This window comes from Saimiri boliviensis, chromosome 12, assembly GCF_048565385.1.
Source record: "Saimiri boliviensis isolate mSaiBol1 chromosome 12, mSaiBol1.pri, whole genome shotgun sequence".
NCBI lineage: Eukaryota > Metazoa > Chordata > Mammalia > Primates > Cebidae > Saimiri > Saimiri boliviensis.
In genome coordinates this window covers 106,861,251-106,883,783 of record NC_133460.1, presented here as the reverse complement: position 1 = coordinate 106,883,783, position 22,533 = coordinate 106,861,251, and the positions used below count along the sequence as shown (strand labels likewise).

At 47.1% G+C, this 22,533-nt stretch overlaps 1 protein-coding gene across 1 annotated transcript in view; it reads right to left on the bottom strand.

Moving 5' to 3' along the window:
* Positions 1-22,533, bottom strand: part of DMBT1 (deleted in malignant brain tumors 1) — an 89,144-nt gene that overhangs the window by 3,526 nt on the left and 63,085 nt on the right. Inside the window, 13 exon segments of the mRNA XM_074383027.1 lie at positions 2,813-2,997; positions 3,922-4,130; positions 6,553-6,703; positions 7,001-7,030; positions 7,958-7,978; positions 8,547-8,867; positions 9,349-9,551; positions 9,848-10,001; positions 13,883-13,915; positions 14,545-14,571; positions 19,535-19,573; positions 20,458-20,487; positions 21,474-21,797. Coding sequence (XP_074239128.1) covers positions 2,813-2,997; positions 3,922-4,130; positions 6,553-6,703; positions 7,001-7,030; positions 7,958-7,978; positions 8,547-8,867; positions 9,349-9,551; positions 9,848-10,001; positions 13,883-13,915; positions 14,545-14,571; positions 19,535-19,573; positions 20,458-20,487; positions 21,474-21,797 — 1,727 coding nt within the window.

Here is a 22,533-nt window from a genome sequence, read left to right as displayed (position 1 = left end):
ATATATCAATCCTTAGGCTCAGGACTGGGGCACTGGGGGTTGCAAAGATGAACGAAACATTGGCCCTGCCCTGAGGCACTCAGTGTGATAGGCAATATGAGTATTTAAAGAAAATAGAGGAGGCCAGGCGCAGTGGCTTATGCCTGTAATCCCAGCATTTAGGAGGCCAAGGCAAGAGGATTACTTGAGCTCAGGAGTTTGAGACCATCCTGGAACACATAGCAAGATCCCACCTCTACAAAGAAAAACGTTTTTAATCAGCTAGACATGGTGGTGCATGCCCATAGTCCCAGCTACTCTAGGGGCTGAGGCTGGAAGATCACTTAAGCCCAGGAGCTCAAGTCTGCTGTGAGCTGTGATCTGCCCCTGCACTCCAGCCTGGGCAACAGAATGAGAACCTGTCATTAAAAAATTAAAATAAATAAACAAGTGGAGGAATAAGAATGTGACATGTGCTGTGCATGATCAGCCAAGTTAGAAGAAACAGGGCGACAGGGTTGTCTGGCTGCTCCAAATGGGTGTGAATGAGTGTGAATGGTTGTGAATGGGTGTGAACAGGTGTGAAGGGCCCTCAGCAGGGCCACTCAAGCATCAGTCTGCAGGATGCATAATTGGCATGGGGCAATGGTCACCTTCAGTGGACTGACCTCCATTGACCAAACCCACAAGCCAGAACCCAACACAATTAAGGCCGGGCACAGTGGCTCACACCTGTAATCCCAGCACTTTGGGAGGCCAGAGCGGGTGAATCACCTGAGGTCAGGAGTTCGAGACCAGCCTGGCCAACATGGTGAAACTCTGTCTCTACTAAAAATACAAGAAAATTAGCTGGGCATGGTGGCAGACACTTGTAATCCCAGCTACTCAGGAGGCTGAGGCAGAAGAATTGCTTGAACCTGGGAAGCAGAGATTGCAGTGAGCCGAGATCGTGCCACTGCACTCTAGCCTGGGCAACAGAGGGAAACTCTGTCTCAAAATAAATAAATAAATAAATAATCAACAAAATTAATGTACAGGGTGAAATATAAAAGCCAGAACACATGTGTGGCATGCCCAATATATACTCATCTTTGCAAGTGAATCTACCTGGCCCATTAAAGTCCTCTCCAAAGAGGAAATGGTGTATTGGAGTCTCAGGGAGCCAGGTGACCACATGCCTGCTGCAGGCCCTTAGAACAAGGCTACAGAGCCCACGAGCCCAGCCAGCTGCTACATGAGAGTCCCTTTGCCCCTCAGTGTTTCTTGTGTGTCAAAGGAGCGGGGTTGACTTTGCCAGGCAAGGAACAGCATGACCTTGGCACCTAGCATGGTGCCTGCCACATGGCGCCTGCCACCCAGCAAACAATAGGACATTGGTGAATGAACGTGATCCGGACAAACTGAAGCCATCTGAACGTGTGTGTGCCAACGTGCGTGCTCTGTGCACTGTACTCAGGTGAGCCATTCATGCTGTGTATACTCTACACTCCCAAGCCAAATAAAAGCATTGGCAACTTTTTCTGTCTTTGACAGACAAAATCTTAAAATAATTATTTAGGTTCGAGACAAAAATTCAGAATTTAGAGTGGCTAACTTAGAATAAATTTATGCAAAGTTAAATGCCGCTATGACAAATGTCCGGTTCAATGAGGCCTGATAATGAGATTGCCACAATAAGAGTCAGAACAACTCCAGCCCAAGCAGCTCCTTCCTGCCCCTCTGCCATCTGCCCCCTCTGCTGTTCATTCCTTCCAGCCTGGCAGCCGGCAGCCAGGGGATCAGCTTTCAGTCATTACACACTTAACGTTCTCCTTCTAAGTTTCATATAAATGGAATCACAGAACACCCACTTTTCTCCATCCGGCTTTCTTTGCTCAGCATGATGTTTTCTATCTTCTCAGATGCCAACTTTAGCCCTACTACTTCCTGGCGGAGTAGCCTTGGTGCCTCTTGGCTCAGCCTCCCCCATAAAGTGGGGATGACGATAGGAGAATACTCGATGAGGACTGGGGGAGTATGATGAAGACTAATCACAGCATCTGCCACTGTAGGGTCACTACCTGTCCCCGTTCACCTGGAGTGAGGGGTTTCCTGGAACACGTGGGACTTTCTATGCTAAAATCTGCAAAGTCCCAGGCAAACCACAGAAATCTGTGGTAGGAGCTGTTGAAAATTTCAGTATAATCATAGTTGCAGCCACCTTCAAGCCTGTAGAGAAGGGACACACCATTTTGGCTTCACTTTCACCCAGAATTGGAGGCAGGAAGTCATCTCAGATGGTGATAGCTCAACAAATGGTAGCTTCAGAGGTCAACTGACTGTGGAGCTCATGAAACTGGAGCTTTGGGGGCTCCTCTACCCTGCCTGGTGCAATGTGCAGGCCTCCTCCAAGGCCTAGCAATGTGTTTGCACAGCCATACGTTTTTACAAAGTTTCTAAAAGTTCATAGATATTTGTATTCTTTGGCTTAATAAGTCCCCTGCCCCTCTCCACACCCACTCCCCAAAACCCTAACTATATAAACTTCAGGCCCTGCAAAATCTGGAGCTGCCCCAGGAGCTGCTGTTGTTATTGCTGATGGGACTGGCAGCCTGCCAGATGCCCTCTCTGCTGAACACAGCTGGAGAGACTCTACCTGCTAAGCTTCCTTCCTCTTATTTGGAAGTGACTGCAGCCATATCACAGCAGCAGAGGTTTATCTTCCTTTATTCCAATTATGTCCTGATTATACCCAAATCATAATTTCTATAGCCCCAGAATTCAAGAAGCCCAGCACATACCACTCTAAGAAAGCTTGTGCACTGGGACATGGAGTGGAAAGCCCCAGGCTTACCTGCTTGATGGTGCCGCAGCCTGAGTAGGGAATTGTGAATATCACCTGGCTCGGCGTTATCTGGGGCCGACACTGGTAGTAACCGTTCCAGTTGGAAATGACAAGGTCACTGGCAGAAAAGCCCAGGGATTGGAGGTAGCTCCTGCTCACACTGGCTTGCATGTGATTTGGCAGACAGAGCAGGTCTAATGGACAAGGACAGATAAAACACTCAGTCAGCGCCCCGGACTCCACCAGTATTATGGGGCCAGATGCTCTTTCCACTTAAAAAGTACACAGATCACAGTGGCTGACAGGGAGAGTCAGCACTTAAGATGTGGGCATAGGCCTCACGGAAACCCCCAAAGTACCCTGGGGTCAAGTCAGCCCCATCCTTATGAAAGCCCAAGGAGAACATGTGGACTCAGGATTCCTCTGATGGAGAAGTGGAGGCAGGATTTTTAAATAAGTGGAATACTTGGCCAAGTTACCATTTATCTATGAAGTAAAGTAACTGTATGGTCAAATTGTGGAGATATCATGAAACAAGGTCTTTTAGCCATGAAGCAAGTCGATCTTTAATCCTAAGAGCATAAGCCACCCTGCCTGGCCATTGGCCAATCTACACATCAGTTGACACAGCAACTCAAATCATGGCCATACAATCTCTGCTGGAAGTGGCTGAGTGACCTTATCTCTGCCACTTCCAGCCACTCAGCTCAGTTCATCTCCAGATAGAAGCCAAATGTGTTAGGTCTCAGGCCATCGTCACAGTGTCCCTCACTCTGAGAAAGTCACAAGGTTTCAAGCCAACTGGTTACCTCTGCCTCTGGCACCGACTCATCACGCACTGCTAAGAGCATCATCTGAGACTCTCTACTTAGGTCATTACTCTCTGATGACCACAGTAAGGCCAATCATCATCCGTCAGCCAGTTCTAGCCCTGACTTCATTTCTGGGCAGCCAGAGTCCCAAGGCCCACTGCTCCTGGCCCCTTTCAGCAGGAAATCAAGCTCTGGTGACCTGAAAGGGTGTCTTCATTTCTTATTTCACAACCACGGGACAGTTGAGCCACAGAAGCTCTCAGGATGTCCCCAGTCCCCCCAGAGCATTCCCACAGGGGGACGTACTGGTGCTGTCATTGGAGGGACTGGAGTAGTACTCAGCCCGGAACCCTCTCTTCGTGACGCTGCGGTCGCTGATGAAGCGAATGGACATGAAGTTGGAGGAGGAAGTGAAGGAGCCACTGGCCCCATCACAAACTCGAGCGATGAGAGGGGAACTGTGGTAAGGGCCGTCGAAAACTTCAATATAATCATAGTTGCAGCCACCTTCAAGCCTGCAGAGAGAGGACACACTGTTTTGGCTTCATTTCCTCCCAGAATTTGGTGCAGGGAGTCAGATCTCAGGGTGGGGTCGCACCTCTGTGCCAGAAACTCTGACAAAGTTCATCATTGAAAGTCATAGTTCTCCTTGGCTGGGCACAGTGGCTCACACCTATAATCCCAGCACTTTGGGAGGCTGAGGCGGGTGGATCACCTGAGGTTAGAAGTTCAAGACCAGCCTGGCCAACATGGTGAAACTCTGTCTCTAATAAAAATACAAAAAATAGCCAGGCATGGTGGCATGCTCCTGTAATCCCAGCTACTTGAGAGGCTGAGGCAGGAGAATTGCTGGAACCTGGGAGGCGGAGGTTGCAGTGAGCCAAGATTGTGCCACTGCACTACAGTTTGGACGACAGAGTGAGACCCTGTCTCAAAAAAATAAAAATATAATTTTAAAAAAATCATAGGTCTCCTAAAATCAAGGGAATCTCATCTTCCTCAGCCTCCATGCTGGGTTTTAGTCCGGCCCTTTGCAGTCACACATATGAATTCTGCAGCCCCTCACCTGTCAGCCCTTTACATCAAGAAAGGAAGGACTCACATCCTAATTTAAACCCTTTTTCTTCCACTGAAAAGTCCCTAGTGCCCCCACAGAATAAAATTAATATCCATGAGTTCATAGTGAGAGAAATAAATAATCGAATAAGTAAATATTGGGCAAGTCAAATAATCTCTCTGAAGCTTTTCCTACTTACAAAGGCAAAATTCTGATCCGTGCACCCTGAAGAGGGCTGTGGTGAAGCTCAAATAAAACAGCATACAGCAAAGGGCTTTGTAAAATGTCACAAATGGTGATGGTCATTTCTATCAAGATGCTGGTTAAAGAACCAGATACGGTTAACCTTCTCCCAAAGGACTGTATAGGTTTTACATGCAATCTTTGTATTGTAACGACAAAGAGAATAAAATGATGGATCTTTTGCAAAATCCCAAATGAATTAGTAAGGCAGAGACTCTAAAGTCCACTGCAAACAGAAATCAACAGAGAAAACAATTTTGTTCAACAGTGGCCGTTAGAGAAGAAATTAGTGTAGCCCTTTGTTCAGGACACTAGAAAATACTGTTGCCTCTTCACGGTCAACTGGGCCTCACTTCCTTGGATAAATCATACATTAATGTGCTTTGGATGTCAGGCACGGTGACTCACACCTGTAATCCCAGCACTTTGGGAGGTTGAGGTGGGAGGATCACCAGAGGTCAGGAATTCTAGACCAGCCTGGCCAACATAGTAAAAGCCTGTCTCTAATAAAAGTACAAAAATTAGCCAGGCATGGTGGTGCGTGCCTGTAATCTCAGCTACTTGAGAGGCTGAGGCAGGAGAATCACTTGAACCTGGGAGGCAGAGGTTGCAGTGAGCCGAGATTGTGCCACTGCACTCCAGCCTGGGTGACAGAGCAAGACTCAATCTCAAAAATAAATAAACAAACAAAAACCATGCTTTTGGTAATGTTCCCTCTGCCCAAATCAATGATTTCTACTTGTGATTGGATGAAGAGCAGATACCCTACCCTCTGCAGCAGCAATTCCCCCACCTCTGCCCGATCCCTGGGGAACTCACATGAAGGAAGGAGGGAGTAGAGAAAAAGGGCTCCACAAAGCAGATATGACTGTTTTTGTTTTGTTTTCCTGAAACAGGGTCTTACTTTGTTGCATGGAGCTGGAGTGCACTGGTGCTATCACAGCTCACTACAGCCTTGAACTCCCAGGCTCTAAGCGATCCTCCCACCTCAGCCTCCTGAGTAGCTGGGACTACAGGTGCAGGCCACCATGCCCAGCTAATTTTTGTATTTTTTGTAGATATGGGGGTCTTCCTATGTTGCCAAAGCTGGTCTTGAACTCCCGGGCTCAAGTGATCCTCCTGCCTTGGCCTCCCAAAGTGTTGGAATTAACAAGCCTGAGGCACCATACCTGGCCAGTGTGGTGGTTAATAAGATTATTTGTGTTATTATTGGCTCTAAGACTGTCATAACTCCTAGCAACCATCTTTTTCCATTGGATAACATTTTGTAAATATTTTCACATCTCTCTCTCTCTCTCTCTCTCTCTCTCTCTCTCTCTTCTCTCTCTCTCGTGACCTTCCCAGGAACCAGTGAAGTGAGGAAAGCAGGTATTTTATTCCCCTCTTTTGACTGAGGCTCAGGAAAGTTGAATGACTTCCTGTGGTCATACAGCAAATAGGTGGCAGACCTAGGACTTGAAACCAGAGCTCTGTCCACTCCAAGGCTCTGTGCCTCCTCCCCTACTCTCCACAGGAGGCCTCTGGGCTAGGTCGAAAACTTCTCCTGGACAAACATCTCTCCTGATGCTCTAAGTACCATTTATTCTCTCTTGAAAGGTCTGTGGGGCCCCCAGGCATTCTTCATGGTACACACTTACTGGACATCTCTGAAGATCACAGTCACACGGTAGTTGCTTTGAACCTCAATGTCCCACACACAGTTGGCACTGTTCGGATAGTTCCCAGGATAGAATGGGCTGGAGAAGTGCCCTGATGGTTGGTTCAGGAAGCCTCCACAGGAATAATTTGCTGTCAGGACAAAACAGGCATCCTGGTGACCCCAGAGCACACTGCACTGTCACCTGGGGACGATCTTAAATTTAAATGACTTTAACAGTTTTAAAAATAATTCCCAAGACAGAAATCAAAGAAGAACAAGAGGTGGCCTCAACTGGGACTGTCCACTGAGGACTGGCGGGGCACTCTTGCAGGGAGACCACGTTTGGGAAAACCATCTCCCTCCCCAGCTCCATTGTCACCGAGGGAACGGGAAGAGGGATTTCCAGGCCACTCTGCCACAGACTCGTCATGGAGCTCAGAACTTACTGTTTGGATGACTGACGGTGGGAAAAGGAGCTGTTGACAGAAAGAAAAGATCAGGATCAGTTTTCTGGCATCCCTGGCCCAGCGGTTGAGTGCTCGTGGACTGTGCAGATGCTGGGTCTGCAGAGAGGAGCTGGGCACAGGCCTTGCCAATGGGGAGCTCACTCGCCCTTGGGGAGGTCTGGAGGAGAGCGAATCCCAGCAGAGTGGGAAGAGGCTGAGACTGAGCAAAGCCTAGCAAAGGAGACCTCGGAGGTCTCACCCCGCCCCAGATCAAGTAGGGAAAAGAGGGCAGCAATTACGGGGCAGGCAAAGAGGTAGAAATGGGGTGTCCCAGGCCGAGGAACACCGGTGGAAGAGATTTGGTAACCTCCGGGTGGACGGAGAGGCAGTGGAGGGGAAGAGAGCACCAAACATAGGGACTGCATCATGAGGAGCCCTGGCGGTCATGCTGTGCTGAGGAGGGGGGTCACCACCAGCAGCCCCTGAGGATTCACTTGAAGGCAGATGCACAGGAGAGAATGGATGGGAGGGGACAGGCCTGAAGCTGCTGCTGTGGGAGGCCAGGAGGAGGATGGCAAGGTGAGGGGGGAATGGAAGGCAAAGACCTGAGATGCCAGGGCCGTGCTGGGAACACTCAGAGCAGCTCAGGGGCAGGCAGGCAGGAGCTCAGCGTGCAGTGGGCCCCATTCGGCCAACACTGACCAGGGTCTGGTGTCTGGGAGGACAAGCAGGCCTGACAGGTAGCAGGCCTCGCCTTGGGACTGACTGGAGATCTGAATCTTACGTGGACCAAGCCACACTGTCCTGGTGGCCGGCAGGGGAGGGGACAGGAGCTGCAGGGGATGGCTCCACAGACGAACTCCTTGGAGAGTGAGCAACTCTCCCTGCACAGTCTAGGCAGCAGCAAGGAAGAGACCCAGACACCAGGGAGGCGGGATGGTAATTGGGAAGACTTACCAGTTGTGGACAGCTGGTATCCTGAAAAGGAAGAGAAGAAAAGCATAGGTTACAGATGCGTGGCTTGGAGGAGCGACCAGAATGAGGCAGAGATACACCCACACGGCTCATAACCTGCCCTGCCTCGCTGAGGGTCCACCAGGGCCACCAAGCGATTGCTGTTGAAAAGCCTACACAGCTTCCCCAGATGCTCCCTAAGTCCCATCGTATTTGGGCTCATCAGGATTACCGCTGAGGTCATAACACCCATCACACTCTACTTCACGATTGTTCCAAAATCATCCTAATGGTTGTCTGTAGCAAGTACTATCATAGCCACCCCAACTCAACAATCAAGGAAACTGAAGCATAAAGAAGTTAAATCATTGCTGGAGGTCCTTAGTCAGATGAGTGCTCGGCATAATGGCCCTAGGACCAGAAACTGGCCAAACATAAAGCAGCCCCTGCATGCCCTTCTGGAGTGCACAGGCCACAGGGACACATTGACCAGCTCCTGCTAGGGCCACAGACACCATCGGCCACTGGCCTTAAGCTCTCCTTTTATAGCAGGTTACAGGTGAAACAGGTCTTCCATGGCATTGGGCCATACCTGAGCAGATGACACCAGCATCTTCTTGGTGACGACAGTTGTGGGAGAACCAGCCTCGGTTCCGGCACTGCCAGAGAGTAGATTCTGTCCCCAAGCATTCTACGTCATCCAGGGTGATGGGGCCAGAGCCAGAGCCGAAATAGGCGTTTCCAAGGGCTGAGAGTGCATGTCCACACCCTAGCTGTCTGCAGACCACCTCAGCTTCATGAATGGTCCAGGAGTCATCACAAACTGTCCCCCATGTACCACGATGGTAAACTTCCACACGCCCAGCACATAGACCATAGGATGAGTTTAAATTGACCAACCTCAAGCTGGCATCTGAAAGACACATTACCTGAAAGATCATGGCCATGTCCCACAACAAATGTCCCACCACAAGCCTCAAAGGCCAAGCATCCCACAGGCCGTTCCCCACCCCCAAAATCACCAAATGGAAATGTGGAAAAGTTGGGGTGGGGGCACTGGACTGCTCCATGCAGAGCTGAAAGGGGCTCCAGACATCGCCAAGCTCAGATCCCCTCACCTCCAGATGGGGAGGGGTGACTCTGCAAGGAGGGTCACCAGGTCTCCTGGAGAGTTGGTGGCAGATCCAAGGCCAGGTCTGACCCCTAGTCTGCACCCTTTGCTGCCTTGCCAAGGGCCTGCCCCTCCTTGAGGCTCACACAGTCAGTGCCGAGAGGAGAATGGGCAACGCATCACTGAGACCCTTCTTTGATTTCCTTGGGGAACAACGATGCCCCCAAAGAGGCAGCTGGGTAAACCCATTAAGCCTCATAGGCATGGTCTAGTGTGTACTTACCGCTTGGGAAGGAGTTATACCAAGCCAAAAAGCCGGTATTTTGGAAACTGATGTCACTTCGAAAGTGAATGGTCATTCGGTTGTAAGAAGATGTGAATATTTGCCTGGTATCATTACAGATTTTCCCCAGCAGGTGGCTGCTGTTCAGTGATCCATCAAAGATTTCAACATAATCAAAACTGCAGCTATTGTGCCCCTCCAACCTGTATGGACAAAATGTATTCAAGTCAACACTGAAATTCCTATTGCCCCTCCGTTTTATAAATAGTTTGGACTTTACAAGTGATGCCGTTGAATACAGGTTTTTCTTCTAGCTTTTCCTCAATTAAGTCAAAAGACTTCCCAGTATTGCCTGATGCTTTATGGTAGGGATCACAGCCACCAAACACTTGTCCATGGTACACGAGAGTGAAAAGCATCGCAGCCCAGGACACAGTCTAAACCACTGCGTGTGCTGCAAAGGAACTCACCCCTCACCAGATGTCCAAGCATTACTTACTGCAGATTACTGAAGCCCAGATTTATGCGGTAATCGTAATTCACTTCTATTTCCCAAACACACTTAGCATTGTTGGGATAGTATCCAGGGTAGGATGGACTGGAGAAGGTCCCACTGGCATTGAATAAGAAGCCACCACAATTTGAAGAGGGTCCTAGAGAGGAGAGAGGGGACATCTCCATTGCACCAGGTCTTCAGGTATTTTGTGACAAGCAGTCATCTTCTGCGTTAAGTATCATCAGGTTTCATCCTCTGCAATTTATAACATGACTTAACTTTCCCTGTAAACAAGTCCCCTCTCTTGGGCCTAGTTCTAGGTGGCTCAACATTAGGAGCTTTGATTCAAGTCTCTGTTTTCCCTTTTGGGCCTGGACAGCAATCCTCTGGGAGGAAGAGACCTTAGCTTCAGAGGGAGCATGTGTCACCTGGAAGCAAAAATGCCAAGATACCAACAAAGTGACTGCTATCGTTGTTCAATCAGCTACAGACAGGGACGTGGGATAACATAGCATAGCACTGACCGTGGAGAGCAGTTCATAACACAGTGTATTCCCTAGCATCTTCCATGAGCACAGGACTCTGCCATTTCACAAGTAGTGCGACGTGGGGTCAGGAGCAGGGTTTCCGCAATAGGTAGCCTGGGTTTGCATCTTGGCTCTGCCTCTATCAGTTCTATGATCTGGAGCCAGCTACTTAACCTCTCTGCCTCAGTTTCCTCATCAGAAAAATGAGAGTGGTAAAGGCATCTGCCTCATCAGACTTTTACAGATATTAAATAAGATACATATATACAAACATTTATACATACATGAGATATGTTTGTATGTCTATATAAACTTTTAGTACCAGATACATGAGCACCCAGTGATATTAGCTTTTATTGTTATTTATCAGAAAGGGATAAATACTAAATGGTCAAACATTTTGTTGGTTGGCTTATTGTAATAAAAACTTTTGAAAAACATGGGCACACTCAGTGATATAAATTAAATTTTTTTTTCTTTTTCATAACTTTTTGTTTACTTTTTCTAAGGAAGACAAGTCCATGGTTTTTAGCATACTCAGAGCTCTGAAACCACCACGGTCAATTTTAGATTATTTCATCACCCCAAAAAGAAACCTTGTACTCATTACAATCACTCCCCATTTCTCCATATCCTCCATTCCTGGCAACCACTGATTTCTCAGCATGTTTCATCACGTTGTAGCATAAATCAGTATTATTATTATTATTATTATTATTATTATTATTTGAAACAGAGTTTTGCCCCTGTCACCGCCCAGGCTGGAGTGCAGTGGCACCATATCGGTTCACTGTAACCTCTATCTCCTGGGTTGAAGCAATTCTCCTAACTCAGCCTCCCTAATAGCCGGGATTACAGGCACCCACCACCACACCAGGATAATTTTTTAATATTTTTAGTAGAGACAGGATTTTACCATATTGGCCAGGCTGGTCTCGAACTCCTGACCTCAGGTGATCTGCCTGTCTTGGCCTCCCAAAGTGCTGGGATTACAAGTGTGAGCTACCACACCTGGCCACTATTAAATTCATTTTTATTGCTAAATAATACTTCATTGCATGGATGTACCATATTTGTTTCTCTATTCACCATGATGGACATTTGCATTGTGTTCACATTTGGCTGCTATGAATAAAGCTGTTCTGAACATTCACATACAAGTTTCTGTGTGGACATATGTTTTCATTTCTCCTGGGCATATGCCTAGGAGTACAAGTGGTGGGTCATATGGCAACTCCAGGTCTAACCTTTTGGGGAGCCACCAAACTGCTTCTCAAAGTGTCTGCACCGTTTTACATTCCCGGGAGCCATGCACGAGGGTTCCAATTTCTCCACCTCCTCACCAACTTGCTATCATCTGGCTTTTTGACTATAGCCCACCTCCTGGGTGTGAAGCGGCATCTCTCTTTGGTTTCCATTTGCATGTTCCTGGTGGCTAATGACATTGAGCATCTTTTCAATGCCTGCTCTGCCATTTGTATATCTTCTACAGAGAAATATCTTTCCAGTCTTTTGCTCATTGTTCAGTTGGGTTATTTGACTTTTTATCACTAACTACAAGAGTTACTTATTTATTCTAGGTACAAGTCCCTTATCAGATATATGCTTAGAAATATATTCTCCCATTTGGTGGGAAGAAAGTGCTTCTTGAAGGTCCTTTGGCCTGCCCACCAGCTCTGTTTCTACACTGGGAAATGGTTAAGGATACAGTCAAACTTTCAGAGACAAGGATATAAATTACATATTTCTAAAAATTAAATAGAAATAGTTATAAAATATGCTATTGTATATAGTAACTTAACATTATACATTGTAATTGAAAACAATGTTTTTGCCCCACAATAAGTAGCCGATTAACTAAATTATGGTATCTCTATACAATGGAAAATGGTGTAGTCATTAAACCTTCTTCTATACAAATAATTTCAATGCTATAAAAATGCTAATTTTAAGGCCATGAAAAAGTATTTTATACACTTAAATAAAAATGATGGGTTATATAATGGGATATTAAGCATGTCGTTGTGTGTGTGTGTGTGTGTGTGTGTGTGTGTGTGTGTGTGTATGTGTGTACAGTGTATGGAATGTATGCCAAAATGCCAACAGTAATTATGTATTTATTCATTAATTTATCCAGTCATTTATTCTTTCAATAAACATTTCTTGAAAGGCAAACACAATGGTAGATAATAAGGATACATTATGAAAAAGGCCCCTGCCTTCAGGAAATGCACAGATTGGCAGAAAAGATAAACATGATCTTTTGCAAATATATTTCCAGTTAGCTAACTCTCAAGCTTAAAACCCTTCCACAGCCTCTCTACCCTTAGGATAAAGATGGGACTCTTAATCTACTCACAAGGCCCTAACTGATCTGGCTTCACCCAGCAGATCTCCTACAGTCCCTCCTTGACACCACCCCACCCTCCTTCAAAGAGCCAAGCTCCTTCCTACCCTGGGGCCTTCAAAGCATTCCTTCTGGCTGGAAGACACTTCGGCAAATGAACCTGATCCTCTATTAACTCCCAGTTTAAATGTCACTTCCATAAAGAACTTCCCCTACCTCCCCAATTGAGGAAGATCTCTACTAATACTTCCTCTTTGCACACTGAACTTTTCCTTGGAAACACTTGTCACAATTGTAATCTTCTAGTTGGTTGAGTACTAAATAATATTGTGAGCTCTGAGGAAAAAGATCACTTTGTCTCTTATGTCATTCCATAATTTTACAACCATTCTTCATGGCAGTTTGACCATACACATAGCAAAATCTTAAAATACCTAACACAGTAAAAGTTAATATGTACAAAGTACATTCTATGTACCAGGCATTATGTTGACATTGACTTTATTCTAGTAAACCTATTTATATCCTAAAGAAAAAATTAGTGAGGTATGCAAAAAATATGTCTATAAAAATATTCTTCATCACAGAATAATTTACAGTACCGAAGAAATGCAAACAAATATCTAGCATCTGAGGATCTGTTAAATAATTCATGGCATAGCTGTATAATAGAATACAATACAGGCACTTAAAATGATGGTAAGAAAAGATTTCATTACACAGAAAAGTAGCCCTATCATTTTTTAAAAGCAATGAAAATCTATTGAAACATATCCATATAGTGAAATAAAAATGACATGGAAAAGCATAACTTGTAGTAAAATTATCCATTTACTATCTGTCTTCCTTCTTCTTCCCAAAGCTTTGGAGACACCCCCCAAAATAAAAGCCTTTAAATCTATTATTTTAAGAATACTTATCTCATTGATTCAAATGAAGAGAAAATACTGTAGAATGCCTTAGTTAGAACAAAAGTCATATTCCCAGCAGGGGAGATGTGAAGAGGGTGTGTGACTGCTGGATGAAAAGTGTAGTGAGACAAGCCAGGGATATGTGCAGATTGAGGAAGGCTGGGGGTGGGGGCAGAGCGTTCACTCATGGATAGCCACACTTACAGATAGGAAATGTATGACCTATGGTTCAGGTAGAAAATGTGATACTTACTTGCAGTGGTTGTAGTTATTGGATGCCACCAATCTAGAAAAAAAAATAAAGCTGTTTAGAATTTTACTAGATAATTTTTCCATTCCACAGTCATTTGCTTGATTGACACAGTTAAATCCTTTTCCTTAGTACAGGACTTCTCAGGGCCTTGACCATTTCAGTTTACGCTGTTCATGGCCAGTAAGGTCTAGAGTAGGTAGTATCTCCCAATGTATTTGGCCCAGGATATTCTCAATGTGGCACAAAGAACACCTTGTGGATGGCTCCCTCAAAGTGAAGGAATTCTTTATTTGACAAATATGTGCAGAAGTATTACTTGGCCCTATTTCTAAAATGAAGGTCCCAATTTTCCTTGGGTTAATTTAGACAGTTATTTTCATCTGACATGATGGGAGGCCCAAAGCCTCCTTCCATAGCAGCATCTGTGCCAGCACTTAGCACCCTAAGCAGGTGATAGCAGGAGGCCACAGGGGCCCTCTGCGGTGAGCCAGACATGAGAATGATGGCCATGGGAACTCAGCTCGTCACCCTCACAAAGCTCAGAGTCCTCAGAGAAAAATCACCCCTCAGGAGGAGCCGGCCCTACTCCTCCTACTTCTGGAAACAAGAGAAGGTGGAATTCCCAAGAGGAATATTACTAGGCTGGGGTGGAGCAGACTCACCTGCCACAGTAGAATTTATCTGGGCGGCTGCAAGGAAAAGAAGAAAACATGAGTCAGTCTCAGTGCCCAGGAGGATGAGTGAGAGAAATGCTGAGTACCTGTCCCCACCTGGTCACTTAGAAATACTCCCAAGGAGTCATTCAGGAAAATGGAATTATAGATATAAACCTTAAGGGTTTGTCTCAAGAGAAAGTGTTGAAAGAATTGATTCCTACAGCCTAAAAGTAGATTGAACCCTTGTTTGCCATAAGAACCTATGTAAGGAAAAAGCCAGCACCCATCCATAAAATTCAAAGACACCAACAACATTTGCTGATGTTATCGCCCTGTTGAGATATCAGAGAAACTGCCCATCTTGAAGAGGAGCTCGGGCTGAGGGGAAGCCAATGCAAAGAGAAGCCATGTCTTGGAGAAAAGTACACACTAAAATAGAGGCCCAAGGTCTTGGAGGCCCACCTGAGCAGATGACCCCAGCGTCTTCACTGTGCTGATAGTTATGGGAGAGCCAGCCACTGTGGGGACAGTTCCACAGGTCGGACTCACTCATTCCCTGAGCAGGGCATATCTTCCAGGACAATGGGTCCTGAGCCCTGACCAAACCTGGCATTTTCTGGGGCTGCCATGGCCCAGCCAAAGCGCAGCTGCCTGCAGACCACATTGGCACCATTGGTCTCCCAGCTGTCATCACACACGGTGCCCCAGGAGCCTTGGTACAGGACCTCCATCTGGCCCTAACACCAGTCACCTCCATTCACCAGCCTCAGGACCAAACCAGAATTGTATTCTAGAAAAGACAGGAAAATTCACTCTCTCCTGTATCTCCTAAAGGAAGAGGGTCTGAGGTCAGAGTGATATTCAGAATTCTTTTAGAAGGCCAAGGTTTCTGGGTCTCCAGTTAATGTTCTCCAGCAGCATAGACATTGGCCAAAGCCTGTTCTTCATCATGTTATCCTTAAGGGTTGTTTTCTAGAACCCTTGGGTGTGGACTGAGCTGTGCATGTTCTCCAGTGGAGTTACTCCAGTGCCCAGCAATTCAAGTGCTGAGCCTGGTCTTGAGATTCAAAGGTTAAAGTGCAGGAGCTGTCAGCCTGGATCTGCAGGGACCACTGGCTCAAGCGCCCCTGCAGCAGGATGCAACCAAGATCGGCTCCCAGCCACCTGACAAGGTGCAGCCTTAGAACCTGTTCTTGGGAGATTCCACCTCTCCACCTCTGGCTGACTCACTCTGCTCACAGGGACCACTCCATCAGGCCCAAGGCTTGTTCTGAGTCACTTTCAAACCCAAAGCTTGTCCTCAATATGCAATAAAACTTGGACCCACTGAATACCATGAGCTACAGGGACAGTGGGCAGAAGTGACTACGATGACACCTAGTTGTACATACCAGGTTGTGCCTATGCCGGAGAGTGGAGGGAAAATGGCAGAGTAAGGCAGGAAAGTCACATGCTAGACACAACACTGGGTCAGGCATCCTGATCCCTCTGTGTACCTGAACTCTGTCCTGTGAGCCTGGGAGCTGGGCTAAGATACTGACATTAGTCTAGGTGCCCTGGTCTTCAGTTTAGCATCTACAAAATGAAGCCTCTGTTCTCCCAAGAATATGTACAAAGGGCCCACCAGCACATGAAAAGATGCTCAACATCATTGGTCACCTGGAAAACACAAATCGAAACACCATGAGATACCACCTTACACCCACTAGGATGGCCATGATGAAAAAGACATCTTAACAAGTGCTGGTGGGGATATGGAGGAATCAAAATTCTCAGGCATTACTAGGAGGAATGCAAATTTGTGCAGCAGCTGTGGCAACTGTTTGGTGTTTCCATGGTAAATTAAACAGAATTACCCTACTACCCAGCAATCCTACTGCTAGGTATATATCCCCCAAAATTGGAAACAAGTGCAAAAAATTGTATACTAATGCCCACAGCAGCATTATTCATAACAGCCAAAAGATTAAAGCAACTCAAATGTCCATAAGCTGATAAATGGATAGACAAAAGGTGGCATAGCTATACAATGGAATATTAGTTGGCAATTAAAAGTAATGGAGTCCTAACACATGCTAAAACATGAATGAACCTTGAAAACATATGTTAACTGAATGAAGCCAGACAGAAAAGGCTATGATTCCATTCACAGAAATGATCAGAGTTCTTTAGCAAAATCTGCAGAGACAGAAAGCAGATTAGTGGTTGCCAGGGGCTGAGGGAAAGAGGAATGGGTTATGAATGGCTAAGGGGTAAAAGTTTTCAGGTGAGGATAACAAAAAAGTCCTAAATGAGACAGAGGTGATGGTAATGAACATGGCCAACAGCCAGGGAGAGGGAAGGTTTCATCTTGGGATAGAGGGGTAACATCAGCCAGCAAAGAGCAGAGAGTATCAAAGGAAAGGAAGGGTCAAACTGAGGGACTGCTGTCTCTGTCCTAAACATCCTGCCTGTTTTTTATTCTAATAGAAACAGTCATTTCTTAAAAAAAAAAAAAAAAAGTAGCATCCTACAAGGTTCAAGTAGAACCTAGTGCCCACATCCTTCTCATCGCCCCTAGGGAACATGAAGGTGGGTATAGAACTCTGATGGAGCCATCAGAGCTAATTGAGATGGTTTGGAAGAAAGCAGCTGTGGACAAGCAGGTCAATCAGAGTCCTCCCAGGCCTTGTCAGACAGAGGTACCGGGACAGATTGATTCATTCTCCTGGTGGGAAATAGACTTGTGGCTGCCCACTGCTGTCTTCCAGCCTTGTGAAAAAAGCAACTTGACAGTGAAGCCCACACAGAGAAAAGAGTAGACGTAAGTAAAGCATAGGAAAAGAAGACTTGGAACTTCTGGAAGCAGCTGTACCTGAACCTCCAGATCTACCACTAAACATTCTGGACACCTGAGCCAATGAATTTCTTTCTAGCTTAAGAGAGTTTGAATTGAGTTCCTGCCATGTGCACACAAAAGCATCCCTAATACTAGATCCTCTTTAAAAATCAATTGACAACTGGTAGATAAGGGAACCTTCCACATTGGATGAGGTAGGGAGTGGCTGTAGGCTTCAAACAGGGCCCAGGAGTTTCACCCAGACTTGCTGAATGCCAATGTCTTGGCTGGACAAAGATCCTTCTTTTAAGGGGTCCAAGCAGATTCTACCCACCATTTCCAGCTCGAAGGAGATTAACTCTGTGTCTGGATGTGATGACCAAGTTGAATGAAAACCAACCCTTTCCCTCACAGGTTTTAGCAATTCACAAAGTCAGTCAGTCTCAGGATACCACTCCAGCAAAAATCCTATGTGTAATCTTCTAGCACAACAGACAGGCAACAACCAAGGCTTTGCCTGGCAGATCTCATGGGGTCTGCCCTCCCAACAACAGACTTGGCACATAGTCAATGCACTGCAGTTCTTTGGAAGGAACCGAAACTGACCAAGATCCAGGTCACACATGCACAGACACCATTGTACTCCTAGCCCATATGCCTACAATCCAAATGCTCCTTATAGGAGGCTCAAGTGAGAATTCCCTACCCCAAAATATGTCCTCTCCTCTCCATGAGCCTCCTACCAATGAGAGGATCCCACCCTGTCCCGCTATCTGTGCTGTGTCCACGATACCCTCACCCAGTGCTACTCAGTAGAAGAGAAATGGAGCCCTGGGGAGCCAGCACTTTTCTCTTCTGACTTCCTTGTACTGCCTCAGGGTGGGGATAAAGTCTGGGTTGTTGTTCGAGTTTGATCCCCTGTCCTAAGTTACCACAGGAACACTAGAGAATGAATTCATATGGATTCTGAGCAGAGCGCTAAGGAGATTTCAAAAATATGAGAAACATAGAACAAGTTTTAAGTGGGGAAATCACAATGTAATTAGGACTTTCTTCCTGAGCAAACTCCAGCCCAAGAGAGGGAGCCCAAGGTCTTGGAGGCCCACCTGAGCATGTGACACCAGCGTCTGCACTGTGCTGACAGTTGTGGGAGAGCCAGCCATTGTGGGGGCAGCTCTACAGTTGGACTCATGCCCTGAGCAGCGCACATCATCCAGGACAATGGGTCCATAGCCCTGACCAAACCGGGCATTTCCTATAGCTGACAGGGCCCAGCCACAGCCCAGCTGCCTGCAGACCACATTGGCATCATTGGTGTCCCAGTTTTCATCACACACGGTGCCCCAGGAGCCTTGGTATAGGACCTCCACTCGGCCCTGACACTTGACACTTCCATTCACCAGTCTCAGGGCCAAACCGGATTCAGACCGTACAGAAGAACACACGAACTCTTGATCCACATGGATCATGAGATCAATGATCCAAGAAATGTTCCACACTCAGAGCACTTCCTGATGGCCAAAGTCTCTGGGATACTATTACAAAAAGAAGTTCAGCCTCATCGTAGTGGAAGAAGTACTAATGTCCTACTCTGCACAGGTCTGTGGAAGCTCAAGTACTCGAGAAGAACCTGTAACCCCTCTAGAGGTGACAGAAATGGACGCCTCACTCCCCATTCTGAGCTCCATTCTCACACAGGATGAAGCTGCACAGCTCCAGATTGGAGGGCGAGAACTGCCCCATGTTCAGGAGTTTGGAGGCACCCACAGGGTCCTCTCTGGCTTCTGGCAAAGTGCCAGCAATAACAGGACATTTCCAGACAGATATGGGGACAGGCACTTTCCTCAACTCATCTCAGGACTGCACCCATTGGCTGAGGACCAGAACAAGAACCCAGGAGGATTAGGGAGCTGCCCAGGGCTTGTCTTGAGCACCTGGATGAGGATCTTTCCTGAACACATAACACAGATTCCCAAGGGAGACAGGTCACCAGCACCCTCCACCCTCCAATATCAGACCCAGGACTAGGTTCCCAGGGAGGCCACATTCCTCCCCAGGCAACCTGCAGGGACATGAAAAATAGAGGTACCCACATTCAGTACCATTCTATCACTTTCTAAAGAAAAGTTTGAAAGAGGTAGAGAGTGAGTCCTAGAGAGCGGTCAGAGGATGATTTACCTATTGTCGATGCAGTTAAGTCAGTGGCTGGCCAAGCATCTGGAAATTGCAACAAAGAGAAAGGACAGAATTAGACTTGAGGGTGAAAAGCTCAACAAGGAAAGGTCTCTGGACCAGGCAAGCATCAAGAAAACTATCCAGTTTCTGGTTCATGCCACTTGCTCCAAGTGTCTGTCCAAGTCTTCAGCTCAGTGAACTAAACCAGGAACAAAGGCCTCACTGGAGACCAGTCCTATCCGTCCTAGATGTCCTCTTCTGAGACACAAAGGAAAGCCTGCCCCATCCACTGACACCTGGACTGATGGGCACATGTGACACCATTGCTGAGATTCTGGCAGTTCCACCTGTTAGGGGAACCAAGGAGACACCCAGTGGGCTATGAAGTTTCCTGGTAAATGGAAGCACCAGAAATAGTATTGCTCTCCATGTGGAGCATGGCCTCTGCCTTTTCTGGATGCAGATTTGGCCCTGCAGAATATGGGGTGTTTGAAGGAGTGAGGGATGGAGGTATCAGCCTGCAATGACATTGCATGCCAATAGACAAAGTCATGTTTAAGGCTTCCGTGGACATTGCATTCCGAGATGACTTTATCAACCACTCTCAATTCTCAGAACGGAGAGATCAGCTCTGAATATAAAGCAGCCAAAGCTCATTAAACATGAGGCCACTTCCTGAACCTGCAACGGTTACCCATAGTACAGTATGAAACTGCTTCAGGAAAGCTGAGATAAATGGAACAGAAGTCAGAAGCCTCTTCCCTCCTATGTCTGTTGAGGCGCTGTGCTGGGGTCTCAGTTACAGAGTGGTGGGGAAAATAATATGCCCCACGGTATCTGCCCAGAGGAGCTGGAGAGCTCTGTGGATTGAGGCTAGGGGTAATTAGGCAGAAAGAGAAGGGACATCGCAGATGCTGGGGACTCACCTGGCCTGGGCGTTGACTGGGACTGGGAAGCTGTAAGAAAAAGAGAAAGTCACATCAGAAGCACTAACAGAGACCGGCAGGACTGGAAAAAGGAGGAAGGAACTGGGCCACTCTGACACTCAGTCCATCCTAGTCCCCTATCACAGAGGGATGGACATTGTCATGCACACCCCACAGAGATGCTCCTTGCAATGGCTCAGGGCAGATCATGTCCATGATTGCCAGCTTCAAGGAGACTAACTTGGTGTCTACTAAAGGGGACCAGGTTGACCCAAAACCAACCCTCTCCATGGCACCTCTAGGCAGTTACTAAAGTCAACAAGACTGAGGAGGCCACTCCAGGCAAAATCCCTCAAGTGATCTTCCAATAACAACCACTGGCAATAACAAGGCCATGCCTGGCCGGCCTCATGAGGGCTGCCATCCCCCACCATACCTGGGACACAGCAGTGCTCCACAATGTTCTGTAAGGAGCTGTGATCAAAGACTCCAACCCCACGTGACCTAGGCCTCACATGAACAGACACTCTAAGCCTGACACGAACTGTCACATTGACACGCAAAAGCTGTCTGCCTCTATTTCTAGTCCTCCTTATTGGGTCTCACCTGAGAACCCACCTCTGTACAAGCATCCTTAGTTCAGAGATTCCCCCAGTGAGAGGATCCCTCCACTGCCCCACTGTCTGTGCTGTATCCACGAGACCCTCACCCAGTGCTACTCAGCAGGGGAGAAATGGAGCCCTGGGGAGCCAGCACTTTTCTCGTCTGCCTCTTCCTTGCACTGTCTCAGGATAGCGATAATGTTGGGGTTGCAGTTTGAGGGTGATCCCTTGTCCCAAGTGACCACAGGAATACCAGGCAGTGAATTCATATGGATTCTCAGCAGAGTGCTAAAAAGATTTCAGAAATATGGGAAACAGAACAAGCTTTGAGTGAGGAGATCAGAATGTAATTAGGACTTTCTTCCTGAGCAAACTCCAGCCCAGGGGAAGGAGCCCAAGGTCTTGGAGGCCCACCTGAGCAGATGACACCAGCGTCTTCACTATGGCGACAGTTGTGGGAGAGCCAGCCATTGTGAGGGCAGCTCCATAGGTAGGACTCATGCCCTGAGCAGCGCACGTCATCCAGGACTATGGGTCCATAGCCCTGACCAAACCGGGCATTTCCTGGAGCTGACGTGGCCCAGCCACAGTCCAGCTGCCTGCAGACCACATTGGCATCACTGATGTCCCAGCTGTCATCACACACGGTGCCCCAGGAGCCTCGGTACAGGACTTCCACTCGGCCTTGACACCTGTCACCTCCATTCACCAGCCTCAGGGCCAAACCGGATTCAGATCCTACAGGGGAACACAAGGATTCTTCAATGTGGAAAGTAGAAAGGTTACTTTTAAAAGTTTTCTTTCTTTTTGCAGAATAAGTGTGCTAATAACGTTGTTAGGCCTTATCCTGTATAACTGTTAGTAGACAGGCCATGCTTACAGGTACATAGTACCTTCTACGCCCTTGTACTTTAACCAAGATATCTGTGCTGGACTGCTCACAGGCATGTCCGAGCTCTCCGTTGCCTTTCCCTGTTTAGAAAAGTTTAAAGAAGTTCTTAACGAAGCAGGTTTTAGTTTAATATGTGAGGTCTGGCTCCAGCCACTGGAGATCAGACATCAGCAGTGAGGACAACCCCAAAGGCGTAAGAAATAAATGTGTGTGTATTCGCTTCTGAGCTCCATTCTAACACAGGATGAAGCTGCACAGCTCCATAGAGAAGGTTGACACCGGCCCCATGTTCAGGAGTTTTGTGACACCCACATGGTCCTCTCTGGCTTCTGGCAAACTGACAGGAATGGCAGGACATTGCTCAGTCACCTGAAGGGACAGGCGCTTTCCCCTGCTCTTCACAGATCTATAAACTATGGCCTGAGGGCCAGGAACGAGGACCCATCAGGATGACGGAGCCATCCAGGGCTTGTTCTGAGCACCTGAATGAGGGGCTTTCCTAACCACACAAAACAGAATACCAGGGCAGACAGGTCACCAGGACCCTCCGCCCTCCAACATCAGACCCAGGACTAGGTTCCC